Below are 19,973 nucleotides of genomic sequence, written 5' to 3'. Positions count from 1 at the left end.
TTTTTAGGGTGGGGCAGGAGAGAGAAGATGCGTTCAACTGCACGTAAACGCGATCACCACAAAAGATAGGCAGCAATATATAAACTAATCAACGCCATAAATATGTAGAAAAAAAATTAGTGTTTAATAAATAGTTAATAGGTGTTGTGTGTTTTTTATTTTAGTTTTGCAAAACTTCTAGATACACTTTACACAATCTTTGTACTTCTTCTATACCAGAACACGGATGAAATGTAATATTTGAAAGATGATGCATTTGAATTATTTATTTCAGAATAGAACTGTAGTGGACCGATTGAGATTAATTCCGATGTTTTAGGCGATACGTGAATGCAGCATCCTCCTCATCCCGGATGAACGGCGTCAGGCAGCGATGTGTCATTTCGACGGATAAATTACCGAACGTGGAGCCCGTCCCGTCTCCCATGCTGTTTCTAAACCAGGATAATGCCCGCCTGAGAGCAACCATTTCTGTTCGTTTACGCCGATGAAAAGAGCTGCTCTGTAAAACACCCTCGCTTCGGTATAAATCCAGGATGGGGATGATGGTCTTTCCGACGGGCAACATGTCCCTCATCTCGTTGACTTTGGCGCTGCTCGCCGCCGTCCTCTGCATTTCTTCGGGTAAGATTATGGCTCTTTATCCATGCAGGCCGCGCCGCTGGCTAACGGTTTAACGGTGGATCCCTGCTCCTGGTTTTGTTTTCCTGCCAGCATGGCCGCTGTTATTTATTACAGCCGATAGCAGCAGATCGCATGCTGATGGCTATTTAATCAAGAGCTCCATGTTTATTTTTGGCCTAGAAAACTACCCTAACCGCACCACGTTTACCACTAATAGTGCGCTCTTTTGTGAACAGACCTCACTGGTTGTTAGTGTGTATTTAATAAAATCACTTGGTGTTATTTATTTGCTGAAGTTTACGTCAACTAGCTAAACGGGCTTTTAGCTTTACGGCTAGCTAACTTGAACATTAACATGACAGTTAGCTGCTAACTTTACCAGTTATAACTCTTTCGTATTTAAGCCCGTCTAGCAGATTTTATACATAAGCGGAATACAACAATGACTTGATATATGAAAAATGCGCAGTGTAGCACCAAGGATTTAGGAGTTAGTAAAAAAAAAACAAACACACAAAACACACAAGCACCGAGAGAAGCTAAATCACCAAGACAGCATGTACTTAAATACCACATATTACTTGTAAATACGGCAAATTCTGGAATAATATTGCAAACACTGTACACAAACATGGACCTGATAGCAACAACTTTGCTTATAAAATGCATAGCAACAAATCCTACATTCATACAGGCTATAATATTCTAGTGTGTGTTGATGCAACTTGATCTTTTTAGAGGCTGCAGTTTGTTTGTGCTGAACAGTTAGACTATCTATCTAATAGTAGACAAAATAATTAAAAACAATGGCAGTATGATGCAGCTCATCTAATCATCACCATAAAGAACAGCTGTTATAACACCTCTTCAAGACAGAACATTAAAACCTTTTTTTTTATTTAACATTGTGAAGCCAACCAGTCAAGGGATTCCAGAAAAATGACAATATGGCAGCAGTGTAGATACAGACTCTGCACATGTAAACAATAATCTGTGATGGATTTGTTACACTTGCATCACAGTGCAGAAAACATGTTATTATGCCAGCATTCAAAAGGTCGTCATCCAAATTTAGTCTTAGCAGGTTTCATGTCCAAGTATAAGTCTCTGCCTCTTCCATTGGGTTTACAATGCACAGTTCCACACGGAAAAGCAGATCACGAGTGCAGTTTTGTTGTTTTATTTGTATACAGTTTAGGATCATTTACACTATGTGTCTGTTTTTCTGGCATTCTTAACATTTCTGACAGTTTTTCAAGACAAATCAGTGTGGTTTGTAGGAGCCTGTTGTGACCAGGCTGTAATTTAATGTTGCTTTAAATTATATGTTGTGGAAAACATAATCATGCTCCTTTCACCTCAGTTAAGGGCAGGCATTATATTTAGTTCAGTAAAAGGCCATATGTATTGTGCAGAGAGTGAGGGGAAATAAGAGGGGGGGGGCAAAGAATTTAATGGTTTGATAATGTTGATAAAACAAAAAGAAATACTTTGCCCACAATATCAGGAGCTCAATGAGCATCAGCAGATGGTGTAAAGGATCCCTAGCTGCTGTCCTAGTTGCCTTGTGGTACCTTTGCCTGAATCAGTTTTCAACCTTTGCCACAGGGAAGTGTTGAATAATGCATTGTGTGACTGTGGCTTGGTCTGGAATGACGAAAGATCTAAATAAGAAGTGCCAGCAAATGTTTGAAATACATATTTATCTAACCCTGAAGGCAGAGTTGTATCTGTTAAGACTCACCTCAGATGACAGGCTTGTCAATAAGAATAAAAAAGTGCTCAGAAAGTTCCTTCTTTTCTCTGCTTGATGATGGTCCCTGCTGTGTTACACTTACACTTTGCGTTGCACTTGTTTTACAGTGAGTGGGAATGAAGACTGTCTGTGGTATGTGGATAAAAACGGCACCTGGCACAACGGCTTTGACTGCCCTCTCATCACATTCTGCTGCGGGAGCTGCCAACGGCGCTACTGCTGCCTGGACAGCTTCAAGATGATCACGGAGAGGGAGCAGAAACGCTGCATGCTCTTTCAGTTCAGGTGGGAATAGGCACAGCAGCAGTGTTTTAACTTAACCGAGTATTTATTCATTTGCTCGACACCCAAGAGGCAGCTTTCATGACTTAAGGATCATGTATCCTTCATCTCCTTAAAGCCAACCGTTGTCCTGCAACGCTAACACTTTCTTCTCTGATAATAAAACAGATAAACATCTACAGTCTGTGTTAAGTGTTTTGCTAAAGTTGGTTGTTTAATTCTTATCAAACAAAAATACCAATAATATTTGGTTCTAGCTTCTCCAAGCTTCTCGTGCTGCCTTTTTTCTTTGGACTGTTGGCCGGATTAAACAAGGCGCAGCTATTTTCCAGCTATTCTGTGGTTACAACTAACCTTACCATTTATTATGTACATTATGAGCATCAGCAATTCACTGTACAGTGTACACCCCCTATAGTTAGGTGACTTAATGACTCTAATACCTTCTCATTAGTGGTTTCATCACATCAGCGCTCTGTGTGTTGTCTGGAGTGGTGCTTACAGCACGAGTCCCTTGTGAGGGACTGTGATAATGCTGCACTAAGCAAACCCGTACCTGAGAGGCTGCAACATGGCAGTTTTCTTCCACAACACTGAAAATCATCCATCACTTTCCAGCAGCAAGCAGACAACCTGCAGCATATTAGGCCCGGTGGGAGATCAGAGCAGTGGGCGGCGGAGGAGATGAAGTGGAGGGTTTTGTTACTAAAATTATGAGGCGATGGAATCTGGATGCTGCTAGGTGTGTGTGCACGCTTGATTCTGTGGGATGTGATACCAGGGTCAGTCTTTAGTAAAGAGTGTGGCAGAATCAAAGGCTTCAAATCACAGTCAAGTGAGGCAGAAATTAGTTAGAACGAGGGGGAGGAACAGCGTGAGGCTGGATGATCAGAGTAGGTAAGGGAATGCTTTGTAATTCAAGTCCTCCACTCCTTCTGTCCTCAGTCCCACCACTTTAGCCGGCATCGCTTCCTCCATCCTTCTGTTTGTGGCCATCATTGCAACCATGGTCTGCTGCTTCATGTGCTCCTGCTGTTACCTCTACCAGAGAAGGCAGCAGAGGGGCAGAACACCTCATGATGGTAAGACCTCTACTCTAATGTCTGCCCATGTCCGCTCATGAACGTGAAACATGAGCTTAAAGTTTCCCTTCATGCCCATCTGTACTTTGTCTAACCTGCAGCCCAGCAGTTCCCTATGGCCAGCTACCCAGTGGAGCCCATGTATGATGCTTATGGAAAACCACTTGGACCCTCTGAGTATCCACATGCAGGTTATCCGATGATGGCCCAGTACCACGGCTTACCCCCGCAGTATCCAATGATGCAGCCAGGACCTTACCCACCACCACCGATAGATCCTGGACACAGCCAGCGTAAGAGCAACATAACTTTAGGAGAAGGATAATGATGTTTAAGTTTAGATTTGTGTTACTTGTGTAAAATATTTAAAAAAAAAAAAAAAAAGACATTCTGCTTAGCCTAATATTTCAACAACTAATTTTCCTACTTATTTCAGTAACTAGACTACCAGCAAGTAACAAGAATTCTGACCTGTTTTTTTTACAGATGTTCATGGTTACCAGATGACTTATGGTAATGATTTTGCTGATTTCCTCTAGCTCTGTGACGTGACGTATTGTTTTGGGTGAAGTGTCAAAACTTGAGAGAGGCAAAGTTCAGCCCCTTCTGGTGGTCCCACATGGGACCTTTCTAAGAAACAAGTACGGTGGTTATCAGGACCTATAAGTTTATGTTTTTTGATCCTGCAACAAACTATTTCAATATATTTATTATCAGTTAGCCAATAATGGCCCAGCGTGTTATAAAACTATGGACATAAGATTCTAAAACAATGTGTATTTCCTTCTAAACCACCGTACAGCTTTTTAAAAAATGATGTGCCTCCTAGTGCACGGGAAGGGATGTGAGCTTGCCTCTGTTTTGCCAAAAACACACAACACATTCCTTTTCCCTGAGTATAAACTGCAGCAACTTTACTGATCCTTTATCACCTGCAACTGCTGTACCTTTTGTTTGGTACAGATTTTTGAATGTTGGCAAGCTAAAATGCTACACTAATGTGGTGAACGTGATGTTAGCATTTAGCTGAAACCCTGTAGTGTGTGGTTCCGGTCTGTTTTTATGTCCATGTTTTGATTTGAACTCCCTAGACCTCCTCTTTAAAAAGCAGAGGTATCCTGGCGAGAAAAAATGTAGCAGAAATAACTGGACTGAACATCAAACCCTAAACATGATATTTGGCCATTTACTAAGAACAAATAATATTTTACAAAGGTTTGACTGTGCTTTCTGTTTCCATCTGCTTATTTTTCAGCCCCACCTCCTTACTCTCCACCTCAGTATCCTGGTCACTGATGGGCTCCTCTACACACACAGTGGGGAAACACCTGCAGCTGAGAGAACAGACTGTTTTAAAAGAGAAGGCAGCAACTCACACTTTCTCACACACACATTCACTCATGCAGCAAATCACACACTCAAATAAACGCTACAGCTTGACTAGCAGTAGTCTGAGAAAAACAGGAGGCACTTTAAGGTTTTATTTGTTGTTGTTTATTTAGAGTGTTGTCATACTTTTCCACAGTACTAATGTAAATCTAATTCTGTCCTGCAACCTGATGCTTGATTCCTTTGGGTGGGTTTCACAGCATGTGTCACATGATCCTCAAAGTGAGTGAGGAGGTGCCTACGCCTTGACACCACGCCACCACCGTTCGCTTTGACACGAACAGCTCACGATGCATAAAGATCACGATCCGAAGGGATTTACAAACGATGAAATAAATAAATGATGCACTCACTCTTTAACCGTTAAGGGAAAAAATGGTTTATTTTCTCATATTTGTTAAATCTGCATAAATTCTTAACTGCCAATGGCAACATTCCAGATAATATTAGTCACTGATCCGTATTTTCCTATTATGATTAAAATCACGATTGATTTTCAGGGTGGTAGAAGTGACGAACTAATTGGAAAATAAGGGATGCATGTCTGCTTAAGAGGGTGACACGTTTAGATGGAGAAGGCTTAAAGGAATCTTTTGCTACTCCCAGTTCTTTGTAGTTTGTGTCGTCCTTTTTGCATCTAACTTGAGTAATTACTTCAAGGTAGTTTAATAGTGGCGCCTTTCTCATCTCATCAGCATGCAACCCTGTCAAAGTTACTTGACCTTTCTCTGCTTATTCCCTGGTTGTGAATGAGTAGACAGCAAGTCTTAATAATCCCATAATGCCATTTAGGATGCTTCACTCTGATTATGTATTCCTTGTAACATATCCTATCAGGGGAGTCGCAGGTCATGCTGCTTGATTCAAACAAAATGTCCTGCCTTACAATAATTAACCATGAAAAAGAAGAGATTAACTATTTTGAAACCATATTTTGTAAATCTGTTCCTATGCTTAATAATTTATGAACTGTAATAAGTTCTTTTAAAGTGGTGTATTGTTATTATTGTAACATAAGAGCGGGAGTTTCGTCGTCTTTCCATTTAGTATTTATTACTACTACTTTTACTGTGAAAGGGTTCTCATCTCTGGACTGAGCTACAAAGCCAAAAACGACTACTGTTACAAGTGTAGACTGTGTTGAACACGTCACAGTAAAGGATTCGTTTGACATTTTTGGAAATAAGCTCATTTACTAATCATGGTTTCTGCATCACCCCAGTCCACAAAGGTGCACTAGTATTTGATTGACATGCACATCATGGCGTCTTCCATTCTATCTGTAAACTAATATGGATAAACAATTATGCGTCTTCAGCTGTCCATGTGTCTGTCTACAAGATGGTGTAGTTTAAGTTCTGAAAGTTACGACTTTTACATCTCACCCGTCTGCACAGTTAAAAAATACTAAACTTCTAAAAAGTGACAAAACTGTCATTATTTCCAGTGTTACATCCTGGAATTCGTTTTGATGTAGATGATTTTCTGCTTGATGTCTTATGTGATGGTGAAGGCGTTGAAGGAGATTATTTGTTGGACATATTAATGAGGTCCTGTGAAGTGATCAAGTAAATTTTGTGCTGCAAAAAGTTATCAACTCTGACATCTACAGTTGATGTTATATTTGAGAAGTGTACTCCTCAGCTGTATTCTCTTCAAAAAGTCATCAGGGTGCAGTGAGGATAAGTTGGTTCCACTGGATCCATTGTTGTGAAGGAACTGTTGGTTACATATAGATGGCACCAGTTAGCCAAGGTTAGCATGAAGAAGATTTTAATTTGCACTAAAGCTTAAGTGTTAAAAAGAAGAAGAAACAATATATTTGTGTTAAGATAACAGGAAAATATCTACACTCACATGTCTCCTATTCTTAACATAAAAGCAGATTGGTGGATTTCCCAGAATGTCAAACATTTTTCAATGTTCACTGACAGAGTATGGCTCCAGAGAGGTGCCTGTGTCCTGTAGTCTTGGGTTCAGTTCCACGTCCTGGACAGACAGCAGCAGCCCTTTGTTTAAGGTGTATTAAGCATGTGTTGTCTGCTTCCTAATAGGTGATTCCTGGGTCTTCCTTAGTCTGGTGTAGTGTTTTAAACAGCTTAAGGTCAGGTATTAAAAGCCCTGTTGATTGGAGAAGCACGGCCCTGAGACTCACAGCTGTGTCTCGCTGTTAAACCGTGTATCAAATGTGAACTACTAACCAGCAGAAATTAATCACGTCGTCAGTGGCAACGTCCATGTGTAAAGATTTGTTGTAAAGCACAAGGAGAACTCTGGGATTTTCTTAGTAAGATGCTTTCATATGTAGTTTGACATAACATTTGCTCAAAGATGTTTCTGTTCATGTGTTTACTCTAAACCAACTCCATGAGTGTGTTTTAATGAGACTGACATCTGGTGGCAGAATAACGTGTGTAGATATGGCTTTTTGTCTGTTGTCATATGGATGGTATGACATTGTAATATAAAGTGTGTGAAAATGTGTATTTCTATTAACATAAAATTTAACTTTGGAATGTAAAATACATATGTCTGTCTCGTCTTTGAGTAGAGCTTGTGTAAAACAAGGAATATATGTGGACATCATTTTGGCCACTAGATGTCCATAGTAACCTCCATCAAACACAGATTCACATTGGGGGAAGTTGACATTTATATTTCACATAATACAGAACAATTCCAAAAGTATTACACACTGGGCTGCTATAGCTGATCAAATTAAATTGATTACCTGTTTAATTTTATTTTTTATTTAATGAAATCTGGAACAAAACAGTACTGTACAGCATAAAAAATACATTTTTAGAAGTAAACTATTAGCAGCTTAGTAATAATTTAAACGGGTGACCTGAATATATTGTTAATACCGATATCTTAAATGTGACTCCAGTTTAGTAAGTACAGGTTGTTTAGTTAAACAGTCGATTAAGTGCCTACCCTGTAAGCCACACACTTATGTGACTGCAGAGCAGCCTGTTGGCATCGTTAGCACAGTAGATATAACTTGCTAAGACAGCAAAGCATGATGTTTGGTATATTGTTGATTTAGGTTGACGAACAATTGAATCTTCAGTTGGTTTCCCACACAAAACATCATCAAACCTTTGTTCAGTCTACTGTATATTGGGTACCACTATTGTCATGTTACATGACAATAATTAGTTAAATGAATCCACCTTTGCAACAGTCACATAAATTCAACCCTGTAAAAAAATTCCATGGATGAAGTTTTCATACATTTTTTGGACATCTATTTATATATTCTTCACAAAGACGTGCTCTTTGAAAGCTCCAGTCTGAATTATATCAAGAGTGTAGCCCTGTTTTGGACAAGCATCTTTTATGCTTAAAATAAATATAATTTATAGCTTAAAATCACTGCAAATATTTATTGACTGTGTGACTGTCGGAGAACTTTTGTTTCCTCATAAACTGTTGCCCACTGGTGTCACATTGGATACCAAAAACAATACGTTTAACTTGAGTTGTGTATCTCCTAAAATACAGATATGTTATTTAAAGTACCACAAAAGAAACCCTGACATTTCTCTCTGTAAGTCCTACATAAACTGGTCTCCAATATAAACACATATTGTGTAATAGGAAGTCTGTATTAGTCTGCTTTGGCATCTCTGTAAACTTCAGCCCTTCCCATTACCTTTAATGGAGTGTGGACCCTGAACTAAATATGGACATGCACTTTCACAGGATTTTAAAGAATGTCCCAGCCTCACAGTGCACTTTCATGATGCGAGCCTCTGGCAGATCATCACTGGTACCTCTCTCTGCATGTCCAGCCTCTTTTGCACCAGGATCGATGCATCTGGTGGCTTTTTGCTAAGCTGGACGCAGCAGGGCGGCTGGACATAAGCTGAGACACACGGGGATACTCACACAAAGAGGAGAGAAACAATCTGACCAAAAAAAAAAGGAATTTATTCCCTCATACCTACAACTTTCTCTTCCCTTCTCCACGGGTGTAGCAATTTAATTTTTTTAGGCAGTCATGTCCAGGCGAAAGGTGAGAGGCCTGACCCGCACAGGGCGCCAGGTCAGTGAGGACCCGGACCTGGACAACCTGCTGTCCACCCTTTCCCCCGAGGAGATGGAGGAGCTAGAGAAGGACATGATGAAAGTGCCCGACCTCAACCCAGATGATGGAAAGATCATGGATCAAGGCGAGAGCCAACCTGCGCAAGCACCAGTGACCAACAATGTCCGGGACAGCAAAGGGAGGCTCAGTCAGAGGGAGCAGTCACTCGAGGTAAGTAAGGAAATGTCACATCTCTCTGTTCAGCTGCTTTTATTCAAGCTCTTTTTAAAAAAAAGTAACTGTGTGACTTTAGGGACTGATAGATTGATAGCATTAAATAATATCCACTGTCCCAAGGTGTTCTAATGATAGCCGTCATTTGTTTAAAGCAACCGGACCTCATGCACTCTGAGTCCATCAGCTCAAAAATAGAGGTCCCTAGAGTTGGTTTTCTGTGCCAGGAAAAACATTGTTTGGCCTTCTGAGGCTCGCTTACATCTGTAATCATCTTCTCAAACGCAGAGAGACGGCCTCTCAGAAACTTGCAGAGGCATTCTTCCTAATTCCATCAATGTAGAAACTGGGAGTAAAGTGTCATGGAGCAGTTTGTGGTATTTAAAGAGAGAGGCTTTCCAGTGGATGGAGGCGGCGGCCCTGTGGAGCTTCTTAATCCCGGCCTGATGGAATTCCTTGGTTGATTGCTTCTATGCTCACTGCCTTTTAAGGATACATCTGCCAGGGCCGCAGCCTCACACAGCATAACAGATGGAGGCTCACAAATCAAACACTTAGCGAAGCTACTCACTGCGAACGTGTCCTGCGCTATAAAAAGTGGTTCCTTGTCCTTTTACTGACTGTAAACACACATGCCATACAGTGTCAGAGGGAGTGCGCGTGTTTACAAGGAGCAGATGGATGAGGCACTACTTTACAGGGATGGAATACTATATTTGCACAAGCATTAGGTGTCACATACATGGTGTAGTAATCTACATGTCACACAGTGACAGGTTTTTAAGAAGAAATTATACTAAAGATGCAAAATGACGCACTAAGTTCATCATGTCATAAAAGTTTGACACATCACACTCCTAATACTTGCTCTCTTGTAGGGTGAACAGAAGAAAGAGAGCCGGAAGCAGGAGTATCTGAGGAAGATGGGCCTCAGCCAGGAGGGGAATGATGATGTGAAAGCAGGATTGCGAAGACAGTCAAGTGTCACCAATGAACGAGACATCAAGGCGGAAGACAGAAACAGCAAAGGTCCTGATGGTGCAAAAGAGGAGCAAAGCTGGCGTTCGAGCAGAAACAGGTTCCTGGAAAGCAAAGGGAGCAATGCAAAGGAGGAAACCAATGGGAAAGAGAAACATGAGGACAGTAAGTTCAGAGAAAGGAGAGAAAACAGGGAGAGCACGGGCGGCAAAACGAAAGACATGGTCTCTAAGTTGCAGGACAGACAGGATGACGGCAAAGAGAGGGAGAGGAGAGACGACTGCCGGAGGAGAGAAGACAGCAAAACCAAAGACATCATCTCCAAGCTCAAAGAGAAAAGTGAGAAGGATGTGGGCAAGGAGAGAAGATCGGAGGGCTTCAGGACGCAAGGGCTTGTTTCCAAAATGGTTGAGAAGCAAAGCAAGGCACAAGAAAGTCAGGCTCAAGAGAGTAAATCAGAAGAGAAGAAGTCTAAGGTGGAAGAGAGGAAAGTCGAAGACAAACCTAATGTCAAACTTGAGCGACAGCCATCTGAGAGGGGTGAGGAGCAGGTGAAACGGGAAAAGGCAGAAAAAAGAACAGACCGCGAAGAGCTGGTTAACCACAGTGACCACGTGAAGGAGAAAGACAAGAATAGTGTGGAGAAGAAAGCTGGAGAGAAAAAAGAAAAAGAGGAACTTATAGAAAAAGTCACAAAAGCAGAGGAAAAACAGAAACTTGGCAACTGTGTGACCAAGAACAGCCCAAAGGCCAAAGAGGAAGAGGAGGATGAAGACTCCAGCATGTTTGATGAGCTGATGCAGCAGGTTCGAAGCAATGACCCGTCCCTCGCTGAACTCAACGTCAACAACTCGGAGGTCATCAAGACCAAAACGCTTATTGAGTTCGCAGAGGCCTTGCAGAACAACACCCACATTAAGACTTACGCTCTGGCTAACTGCCGTGCTGATGACCACGTGGCGTACGCCATCGCAGGCATGCTACGCAGCAACAAAACCATCACCAGCATCAACCTCGACTCCAACCATCTCACTGGTAAGGGCATCCTGTCTCTGATCCAGTCGCTGCAACACAACTCGACGCTGACAGAGCTCCGCTTTCAAAACCAGCGCCACATTTGTGGAGGGAAGACAGAGATGGAGATGACCAAGATCCTGAAAGAGAACACCACCCTGCTTAAACTGGGCTACCACTTTGAGCTAGCAGGACCCAGAATGACTACGACCAACATTCTGAGTCGCAACATGGACAGACAGAGGCAGAAGCGACTGCAGGAGCAAAAGCAGGCCCAGGCCAATGGGGAGAAAAAGGGGGCGCTGGATGTGCCCAAGTCCGGAGGTGGAGGATCTTTGAGGAGCTCGCCTAAGGCTTCCCCGAAACCGTCTCCTATTCCCTCACCTATGCCTTCACCCAAGCTGACTCCTCGAAAAGGAGCTGGGGGTCCAGTTCCACCAGTTCCACCGCCTCCACCTCCCCCTGGGGGTGGACCCCCACCTCCTCCACCTCCTATGCTGGATGGGGGCATAGGAGGCAGTAGTAAGAACAGCAGTAGTAAGAACTCAAGGGACCAACTGCTTGCCTCGATCAGAGGGAGCAATCTTAAGCAACTGAAAAAGGTTCGTTAGCTAAGTTTTTCTTAAAAGGTTATCTTAGCCATGTTGCGTACAAGTACACTCACATGTTATTTTTTTCCCACAGGTGCCGGTGCCAAAGTGGCTGCAGTAATGTTTCCTGTTGGAATGTAAAGTGAAAAAGACAACGGAGAGGGAGAACAAACATCTCACTACAGGTTTTCTATGCGATAAACGCTACGTTCCTCCAGCTGGTTTAAAAGCTGCGCTGTGGGACGGATAAAGGAGGAAGTGAAACAGGAGATGGTCGGATGACTCGCCATCACTATGAGTTCTCCCCTCAAACACTGGACCAAAGGGACTCTGTGGAGAATGAGTGACGCGGGGCTCTCTGTAAGCCCACTGCAGAGAGTTGGTGTTCAGTTCATATTGATGCTTTGCTGGTTATTTGCACTAGAAAATATGAAGCCGATCATATAACATGTTGGCTTATAAGTATATGCATCTGAATGTGAGCGTGGTGAGTGTGTGATGAGCTTAATAAGAGATTCAAATAACTCTATAAAAACTCTAATATACAAAAGTCTATTATTGGTACAGTGAAAATAAATTTGACAGTTTATTTATTTGTGGAGAGGAAATCCACCTTATCAGCTGTAAATCTGTTCAAACTGGGAATTCTGAAAATGCGGAAATATCAGGGAATAAACAAACATGGCGGCCTGACTTAAGAAAATCTGGGTAGGAAAATAAAAAAAAAACATGTTTGATTGTGTGTCTCGTTGTCAAATCTCAAAACATCTCAGGCAGGCGTGCAAAGCAGCCCAGTGCACGATGAAGGATTTCTATGCATGGAAATAATTACACAACACATTTTTTAACAGGAAGTGCAAAAGACCGTCCTTCAGTTTCTGGTGTTGGATTTTGTACAGACTCATTCTAGCCTGAGTGTTTGAATATCTTACATAACTTTTATGTAATATATCTACATGTCTTAATCTTATAGGGCGGATTTGGAAAACATTACAGGCTTAAGTCAACTGTCCTGTTTTGGTCATGTCGAGTTTTCATGTGAATGAACTCCAATGTGACAAAAAACAAAAACCAGAGTGGTGTTAATGGAGGACACACTGTTACATATATCTAACAGAGCCTGTATGTCTTTAATAAAAGATTCTGGTATGTTTGCAAGTCTGATGTTTTGCCTGGCTCCATCGTAAGCGTGATAAAAGAAGTATGTCTCCGTCGGGCTGTCTATATGAAATCACTGATTTATGCTCTCAGGTATTTCCACTGTGTACATATTATTTTGGGCTGTTGCTAGGAAAGCATAACAGTGACAGAGCCATAGATGCTTATAGTATCATTATATTTAGGGGCCCCTGAGTTACATGTGTTTTGCTTATTGTTGTGCACACTGCTGAGTTTTCTTTATTATAGATGGTTGTCCTTCCACCCACTGCTCTGTGGACTGATTTTAATCTAGAATATTTTCTTTTTAGGTTTGGAACTACAGTACGAAGCGTTCTGATTGGCTGACGTTTGTCCGTCAGCCAATCAGAACACTGCCAGGTTTCTGTTGTTATCAAACCATTGGACATGTCAGGCTTTGTGCTCACACATTTACATTGATGCTCTTGTTTCAGACCATTAGTTCAATTTAAAGAAATTAGGTTGTGTCTTTTTTGTGCCATGTTAACATTAAGAGAACCTAGGACAAAACTATCACTTTCTACTGTGGTCCACACTGACAGACATGCCAATATTTTTATGCAGAGCCTCCAGGAAGTCTTCAACACTCAACATTGTGTAAACACTCCCTAAAAAGTCAATTTTTGAGTCACACCTGTTGGTACAGTAAGCAATCTACAGCTGCCTGCAACTTCAAACATCCTGTGTGCAGCTGCTTTCCAGGGAAGTAAGAGATGTTTTTTGTGTAGTTAAACTCAAGCATTACATTTGGTAGTATAATAATAAGCATCAGTTGGGCTTATTGTACCCAGAACGATGTCTGCTTCGTTGTCATCTGTGTCTGCATGCAGCAAGGAAGATCCCTTCTACTCTCTGTTGCTCTTTACATACCATTCTGCACGGAAACAGTGGGAGCTGTCTAGTGTCCTACCACCAGCTGGAAACGTAGCCATCATCCTTAGTGTGTTCAGAGAGAAGAGGAGAGCCACAGCAGGCCAGTTTATCTCCATGGCCTTTCCTCCGTCTCTGCGTCCATGAAATGCCTATATTTGGTCATTTTTCAATGAAGGCTTGCTCTGAAAGTCATTCCTTTCCCCTTCCTAATAATGGGCTGTGGGCCAGCCGCCTGTCTCTAGGCTGTAGCTGCTCCCCTGACCAACAGCGCTGGTCTCAAATGGAGGAAAAAAAAGAATGGAAGGAATGAAAATGTTGAGATTGCTGGTTGTTCACTGCCAACAGTGGAGACCAGTGTCATCATCTGAATGCCAGAACTCAGTAGACATTTTATGTGGCACACTTATGGTTGGTCTCGCACAGCTTTTATCAGTGAAACACTCTCCCGGTTTAGCCTTTGAGTTTGACTATAATACAGGCGTAGCTACCATTATATCAGAGGGGGACATTTTAAAATGACCCGTCTGGATCCCCCCGCCCCCAGAGAAATAACCTCACCGATAAAATCCACTCCATGTTTACCTGGTTACCACAGCGCTACAATACCGTTACTATAGTAACTGACCTAACAAAGCCAGTGGCTTTCTTCGAGCGAGCCTAAAACACCTCAGAGAACCGTCAGTGCTGGTCGGAGCTGGAGAAGGTAACGTGTCGTTCCACAAAGTCCAACTCATGCTAAAGCCTTACTGTTTTGTTACATAGCCCCAGGGGACGTTAGATTGATGTTAAGTCAACTTGTCATCCACTGAAAACCCCATAATTCTCCTTTAATGCATCACGTGACAGGGTTACGCAGGTAGGCGGTTGCGTTACGTCAGGGGAACAGCGAAAGAACAAAATGGAGGAATATGCCAGAGAACCATGGTGAGTCCTAAAACCATAAAATATCACGTTTACACTGTTTCAGTAAGGTCTCTCTGTATGTCAGTTTGAAGTTACTATCGTGTCAGATGTGTCTCAGTATTTTTTTTATGTTACGACACGTGGCATAAGCTGAAACACCTCAAAACCGGCTAGCTAACTGACGTTAGCAGAAATGCCTGCTTTACATACGAGTGTATTAGCAGTGTGTACTAGCATTAAAGCGTCACGTTGTTGGTGACCTTGTCGGCTTCCTGGCACACATGCCAGTACAGTCAGTGTACTGCCACCACTAACTGACTTAGTTGAAAGCGACAGATTGTCTACAAGGAATGCTAGCCGCTGATATAACATATGTTGCTTTTAAAGATAATGTAAGATAAGTCAGTTTGCAAAGCGCTCTGGAAAGCTAGCTAAGTTAGCAACCTGGGTGCTAAGTGGGGGTGACAACCTGAGGATTTCACAACAAGCAGAGAAGAGTACATTTCATTAACATTTCATCCAGTGCGTTAAACCGCACCGTCGAAATTAACAGTGTCAAAATATTGTGACATTAAATTGGCGTTGTGTTGTTTTATCCTTCACGATCGATCTGGATAAAGTTATTAACACCTGAACAGATGGTACATAGTGTAACAACCAGGGAGCACACGGGAATTATATCTAGACTGCTTCTATTCAGTTACTCAAACATATAAAACCAATATTCAGTTCCTCAAACATGTAAAACAAATATATATAAACTGTGTTTTGTATTATTATTTTAATTTTTTCATCCTAGTAGTACATCTGCACTGGATTGTCCTGCTAAATGTTTGGCGCTGTAATGAATAAAGTTACCATCAGGGAGCAATAAAGTTGTAATTGTTTTTTAGCCTGAAACTTCCTAGTTGGTTTTATCATAATGCTTGAATGTTTTCAGTATGTAGTGACATTATGACATGACATGGTCAAGAAGATTAATGTAGGTGGATTTCACTTTCCTAGTTGTGGACATGCATTGGAACTGAACAGTAAGGTTTTATATCTTGGTATACCTCAAAGAAATGTGATATGAAGAGGATTAATTTGCATAGATAAATTGATACCTCTTTGTTTATGAATTGTCAGCTTTATTGTAGCATGGTGATACGATCATATTTCTGAATCTCACCTGTGATACCTTTAGATTGCCAAATTAGGCCAGCCACACTCATGAGACATATTAACATTGTTTTGTTGGATCGTACACATCATTAATAACTGTTGTTAATGGCTGTATTCTGCTTTCAGCCCCTGGAGGATTGTGGATGACTGTGGGGGAGCTTTCACCATGGGAGCTATTGGAGGAGGAATATTTCAGGCAGTAAAGGGCTTCAGAAATGCGCCCTCTGTAAGTTCACTTGTATGGGTCAGCACACTGAATACATTACATCCTGACATGTATCACATTTAATACAGCATGAGACCTGACAGCAAATTAGACAGCTGTCAAACTTGCTGTCAGTGTAATGCTGTGTAATCTAATCAAGCCAGCATTATACTATGTTCTATTTATATCAGATCATTAAAAGGACTGACTCGTATTGTCCTTTTTTCTAACTTAAATGTCACTCATGTACAAACTCTTGTGTTTGTAGAAGTGTCATTCAAGGTAGTGGCCTTGTGGTTTCAGTGTCCTGCTCAAGGACAGTTTGAAATACAGCAGAGGAGCTGGTGTCCTTCTTGTTTAACAGGAAAAAATTAAATTGTATGTCTGTTTCAGTTGTAGTGTTAAGATTATAACCTGCAGTTGTGGTATATTGAATTTGGGAAGAATATTGAAATGCTGAATTGATAGTTGATCTTTCTTTTTTAATGTTGTTTCTCTTATTTGTAGGGCATGAACCACAGAATGAGGGGTAGCCTAACAGCCATCAAGACCAGAGCCCCACAGCTTGGAGGTAAAAACTGTTCTAATCAGCTGAGTCAGTCATTGTTTACAGTTGTGATGTTGATAAGTTCATCTCAAGAAAAATCCAATAATAATAATCCAATCAATAATAATTAGGTCAAAACATGTAAAAATATCCTGCTTTTTGACACCATCTTCATGCTCAGACACTGTCCAAAGTTGACAGTTTCTTTATATCTAGTGAATTTCCAAAATGTTTCTGCTTTAACTCATATGTATTTATCGTTTGGGTTTCAGGTAGCTTTGCAGTATGGGGAGGCCTCTTCTCAATGATTGATTGTGGTTTAGTAAAAGTGCGAGGAAAGGAGGATCCCTGGAACTCAATAACAAGTGGGGCCATGACTGGGGCGATCCTTGCTGCGAGAAGTAAGTTCAGATGAAACTGCCAGTTGATAGTCAACAGAAAGCAAATATATGCCTCATGCAAATGGCAGATGACAAATGTGGCTGTGCAGTTTAAAAATGAATCTTGTTGAGTTACGATTTAAACAACCAGGCTGCAACAATTTTTTTAAATTGTTTTATGTGATCTGACCTTTTCTCAGGACTTGTATGCCAGTGATATGATATGATAAACAAAAACACCTGGGTGCATTCTTTTTAAAACATCACAAGCCTTATTAAACAGAGATTATAAAGGATACATAAGGATATTAATGTATTGTGTGCTTGTTCCTTTGCAGATGGTCCAGTAGCCATGGTTGGCTCTGCAGCCATGGGAGGTATACTGCTAGCGTTGATAGAGGGAGCTGGAATCCTGCTTACTAGGTTTGCCTCTTCACAGTTCCCAACTGGTGAGTTGTACTACACATAATAGATGTATGTCATCAGCCAGACTGACAGACACACAGCGTGACATTTATTTACATGACAAGATGTCGCCTTATCTGCCATAATAAGTTTGAATGCTGATGGCAAAATGGGTCTTCCTACAGGTCTTCCTCAGGGTGTCCGCGGGGTCTGAAAAAGTACTAAAAGTTGATAAATCAATTGTGGGAAAATGAAGGCCTTTAAAAAGTATTGAAAAGTCTTAATCCCCATTTCATGAGGTATTAAATTTTATTGTGATTCAAACTTTGACTCCAGAAAGTATCCATGAATATTTACTTTCCTCTTCGCGATGTCACCCGACGGCAAAAAAACTATCAGATATTCTGATGCTGTGTGCTAAAGCTTGTTCCATACTCCACAAAACGGAAAAATCTGTTCGTGTTCCCGAGGTACTGAGAACAAAACAAAGTTTGTTTGTGCAGAACTCCTCATACGGCCCTCTCACTGCACCGCGCAGCGCGCACAGACAGACAGACAGACAGACAGGTATTAAAGACCTTTCACTGCTGAACATGTAGCGGAGGAGGAGGATTTGTTGCTACTATGCGGGTTTTGCTAATTTGCTGTTGACCTGAATGAGGGATGATAACGAGCCGTTCATGTTCAGGGAGGGGGAGTGACGTGGTTGTAGCATTATAACAGACTGGCAAATTTTACAGTTTTAAAAATATATCAGATAAATATTTTTTTGAATTTTTTTTGCATAGACCTTTTAATTAACTTCAGTTCTGATCAAAAGTAGTGAAAATAATTTTCCCCCAGGATTTTAACCCTTCAATCACTAATTTCATAAGGGGTGGTGCTGAAAATTGGAAAAAAACACACAAAATGGCTCATTTTTTAATAGAAAAGGTGAATGTGGAATGGATTTTTTTAACCTTTATTACAGTCTTGGTCATGTCAAACATCAGTAACAACATTGACTTTATTGCATTATTAGTTTTTGCACAGCACTGGATTTTCATTTTTTTTCTCCCTCACATGTTGTTCGTGGTCATTTTTGTCCCATAGACTTCCATTATAACCACATTTTTTGACTGCACAGCCATGACACTACATAATCATGCATTCTTGATTGTTGGTGGTTTACCCTGTTGGCAGGAGGTAAAATTTGTGATTTTTACAGTTAACAACCTGATGACCCTATTAACCCTTTACCTGCAGGGCTGTGCTTATGTAGTGTAGTTTCTGGCTTGTATATGGAGTTATAGGGAGTATTTTAGCACATAACTGTGTGTCTACACACTGTGTGTGTATGTTAGAGAGAAAGAGAGCCATTAAGTTAATTAAAAGGTCTATGCAAAAAAGTATTTATTTGATATATTTTTAAAACTGTTAAAGTTAGATGACGTTGTTGTCCAGAACAACACGAAAGGGTAGTGTTAGCAAACGTTGCACAAGGGTTAATAACTAATTTGAAAACTGCCTGAAGGGAATCAATATACCTGCGTTAAGTTTAATGTATTCAGCTTACCTCATTTCTGTTAAATTGCAAACTACAACTGTTAAAGATGTGTTCCTAACAACAGCTTAAAGGGGGCGATGGGTTCTTAAAATATTTTTGAAATTAACCTCAGGATTCCTGCATGTACCCTGTTCCTATTCCCTTGTGTTTTGGACAGGCATACTCACAAATCAAGTCATATTTTTTGATAAGCTTGTATTCTGATGTAAAATGAGTACACTTATTTTTGGCTTTTGTTAGTTGTTGAACATTAATTTTTTTTTTATTCTGAGAAATGTGAAAATGTCAATGCTTATTTATCTTCTCTAGCAAACTGAATGTATATTATTAGATTCCACAGATGAACACAATTGTATACATACAATATTTAAGCTGGGGTTTAGGATATTTTTCTCAGGTTGTTCTCTTGTCATTCTGTTATTGACTTTTGCTTTCTTCTCCAGGCCCCCAGTTTGCAGAAGAGCCTGCCCCTGCTCCCATGCCCTCCCCTTCATTTGGCAATTACAGCCAATATCAGTGAGAGGACTCCCCACTTCTTTACCCATTAGGCCTTTTTTTGAATTCCTTGCTGAAGTTACAACAAGAAGGGATGAAGATGCAGAATACCACACATCAAATAGTAGAAACTGCACACCTAACTTTATGGACCATGTCATAGAAGTGAAGGACAAACACATCTTCATTACCCTTCTTTCAGAAGCCATGTACAGATCTGCCATTTGCCATTCTCAGCCTTGTTGTGTGTATCTGTTTCACCTTAAGCTGGTTAAATACAGACATGTAGACAGA

At 41.0% G+C, this 19,973-nt stretch overlaps 3 protein-coding genes across 4 annotated transcripts; all 3 read left to right on the top strand.

Annotated features, from left to right (window-relative positions):
• Window positions 1-343: 343 nt before the first annotated feature.
• shisa4 (shisa family member 4) lies at window positions 344-7,656 on the top strand. 2 transcript variants are annotated; one of them, XM_028407127.1, is made up of 6 exons: window positions 344-624; window positions 2,488-2,665; window positions 3,608-3,744; window positions 3,846-4,037; window positions 4,231-4,257; window positions 5,000-7,656. In XM_028407127.1, exons 1-6 carry the CDS (start codon window positions 537-539, stop codon window positions 5,038-5,040), a joined length of 663 nt encoding a protein of 220 aa, XP_028262928.1. In that variant the 5' UTR covers window positions 344-536; the 3' UTR covers window positions 5,041-7,656. The 2 variants fall into 2 exon arrangements, with proteins under 2 accessions (XP_028262928.1, XP_028262929.1); XM_028407128.1 differs by lacking the exon at window positions 4,231-4,257 and having other exon boundaries at window positions 5,000-5,145.
• A 1,214-nt stretch (window positions 7,657-8,870) lies between these two features.
• lmod1b (leiomodin 1b (smooth muscle)) lies at window positions 8,871-13,140 on the top strand. The gene is made up of 3 exons (XM_028407216.1): window positions 8,871-9,397; window positions 10,279-11,994; window positions 12,077-13,140. The coding sequence occupies exons 1-3, from the start codon at window positions 9,140-9,142 to the stop codon at window positions 12,101-12,103; spliced, it is 2,001 nt and encodes a 666-aa protein (XP_028263017.1). The 5' UTR covers window positions 8,871-9,139; the 3' UTR covers window positions 12,104-13,140.
• A 1,720-nt stretch (window positions 13,141-14,860) lies between these two features.
• timm17a (translocase of inner mitochondrial membrane 17 homolog A (yeast)) lies at window positions 14,861-19,973 on the top strand. The gene is made up of 6 exons (XM_028407297.1): window positions 14,861-14,958; window positions 16,228-16,327; window positions 16,814-16,877; window positions 17,126-17,254; window positions 17,572-17,682; window positions 19,628-19,973. The coding sequence occupies exons 1-6, from the start codon at window positions 14,933-14,935 to the stop codon at window positions 19,702-19,704; spliced, it is 507 nt and encodes a 168-aa protein (XP_028263098.1). The 5' UTR covers window positions 14,861-14,932; the 3' UTR covers window positions 19,705-19,973.

The sequence above is a fragment of the Parambassis ranga genome, chromosome 5 (genome assembly GCF_900634625.1).
Source record: "Parambassis ranga chromosome 5, fParRan2.1, whole genome shotgun sequence".
Taxonomy (NCBI): Eukaryota; Metazoa; Chordata; class Actinopteri; family Ambassidae; genus Parambassis; species Parambassis ranga.
The sequence above is the reverse complement of the archived record's forward strand: the minus strand, read 5'-3'. Positions and strand labels throughout refer to the sequence as shown.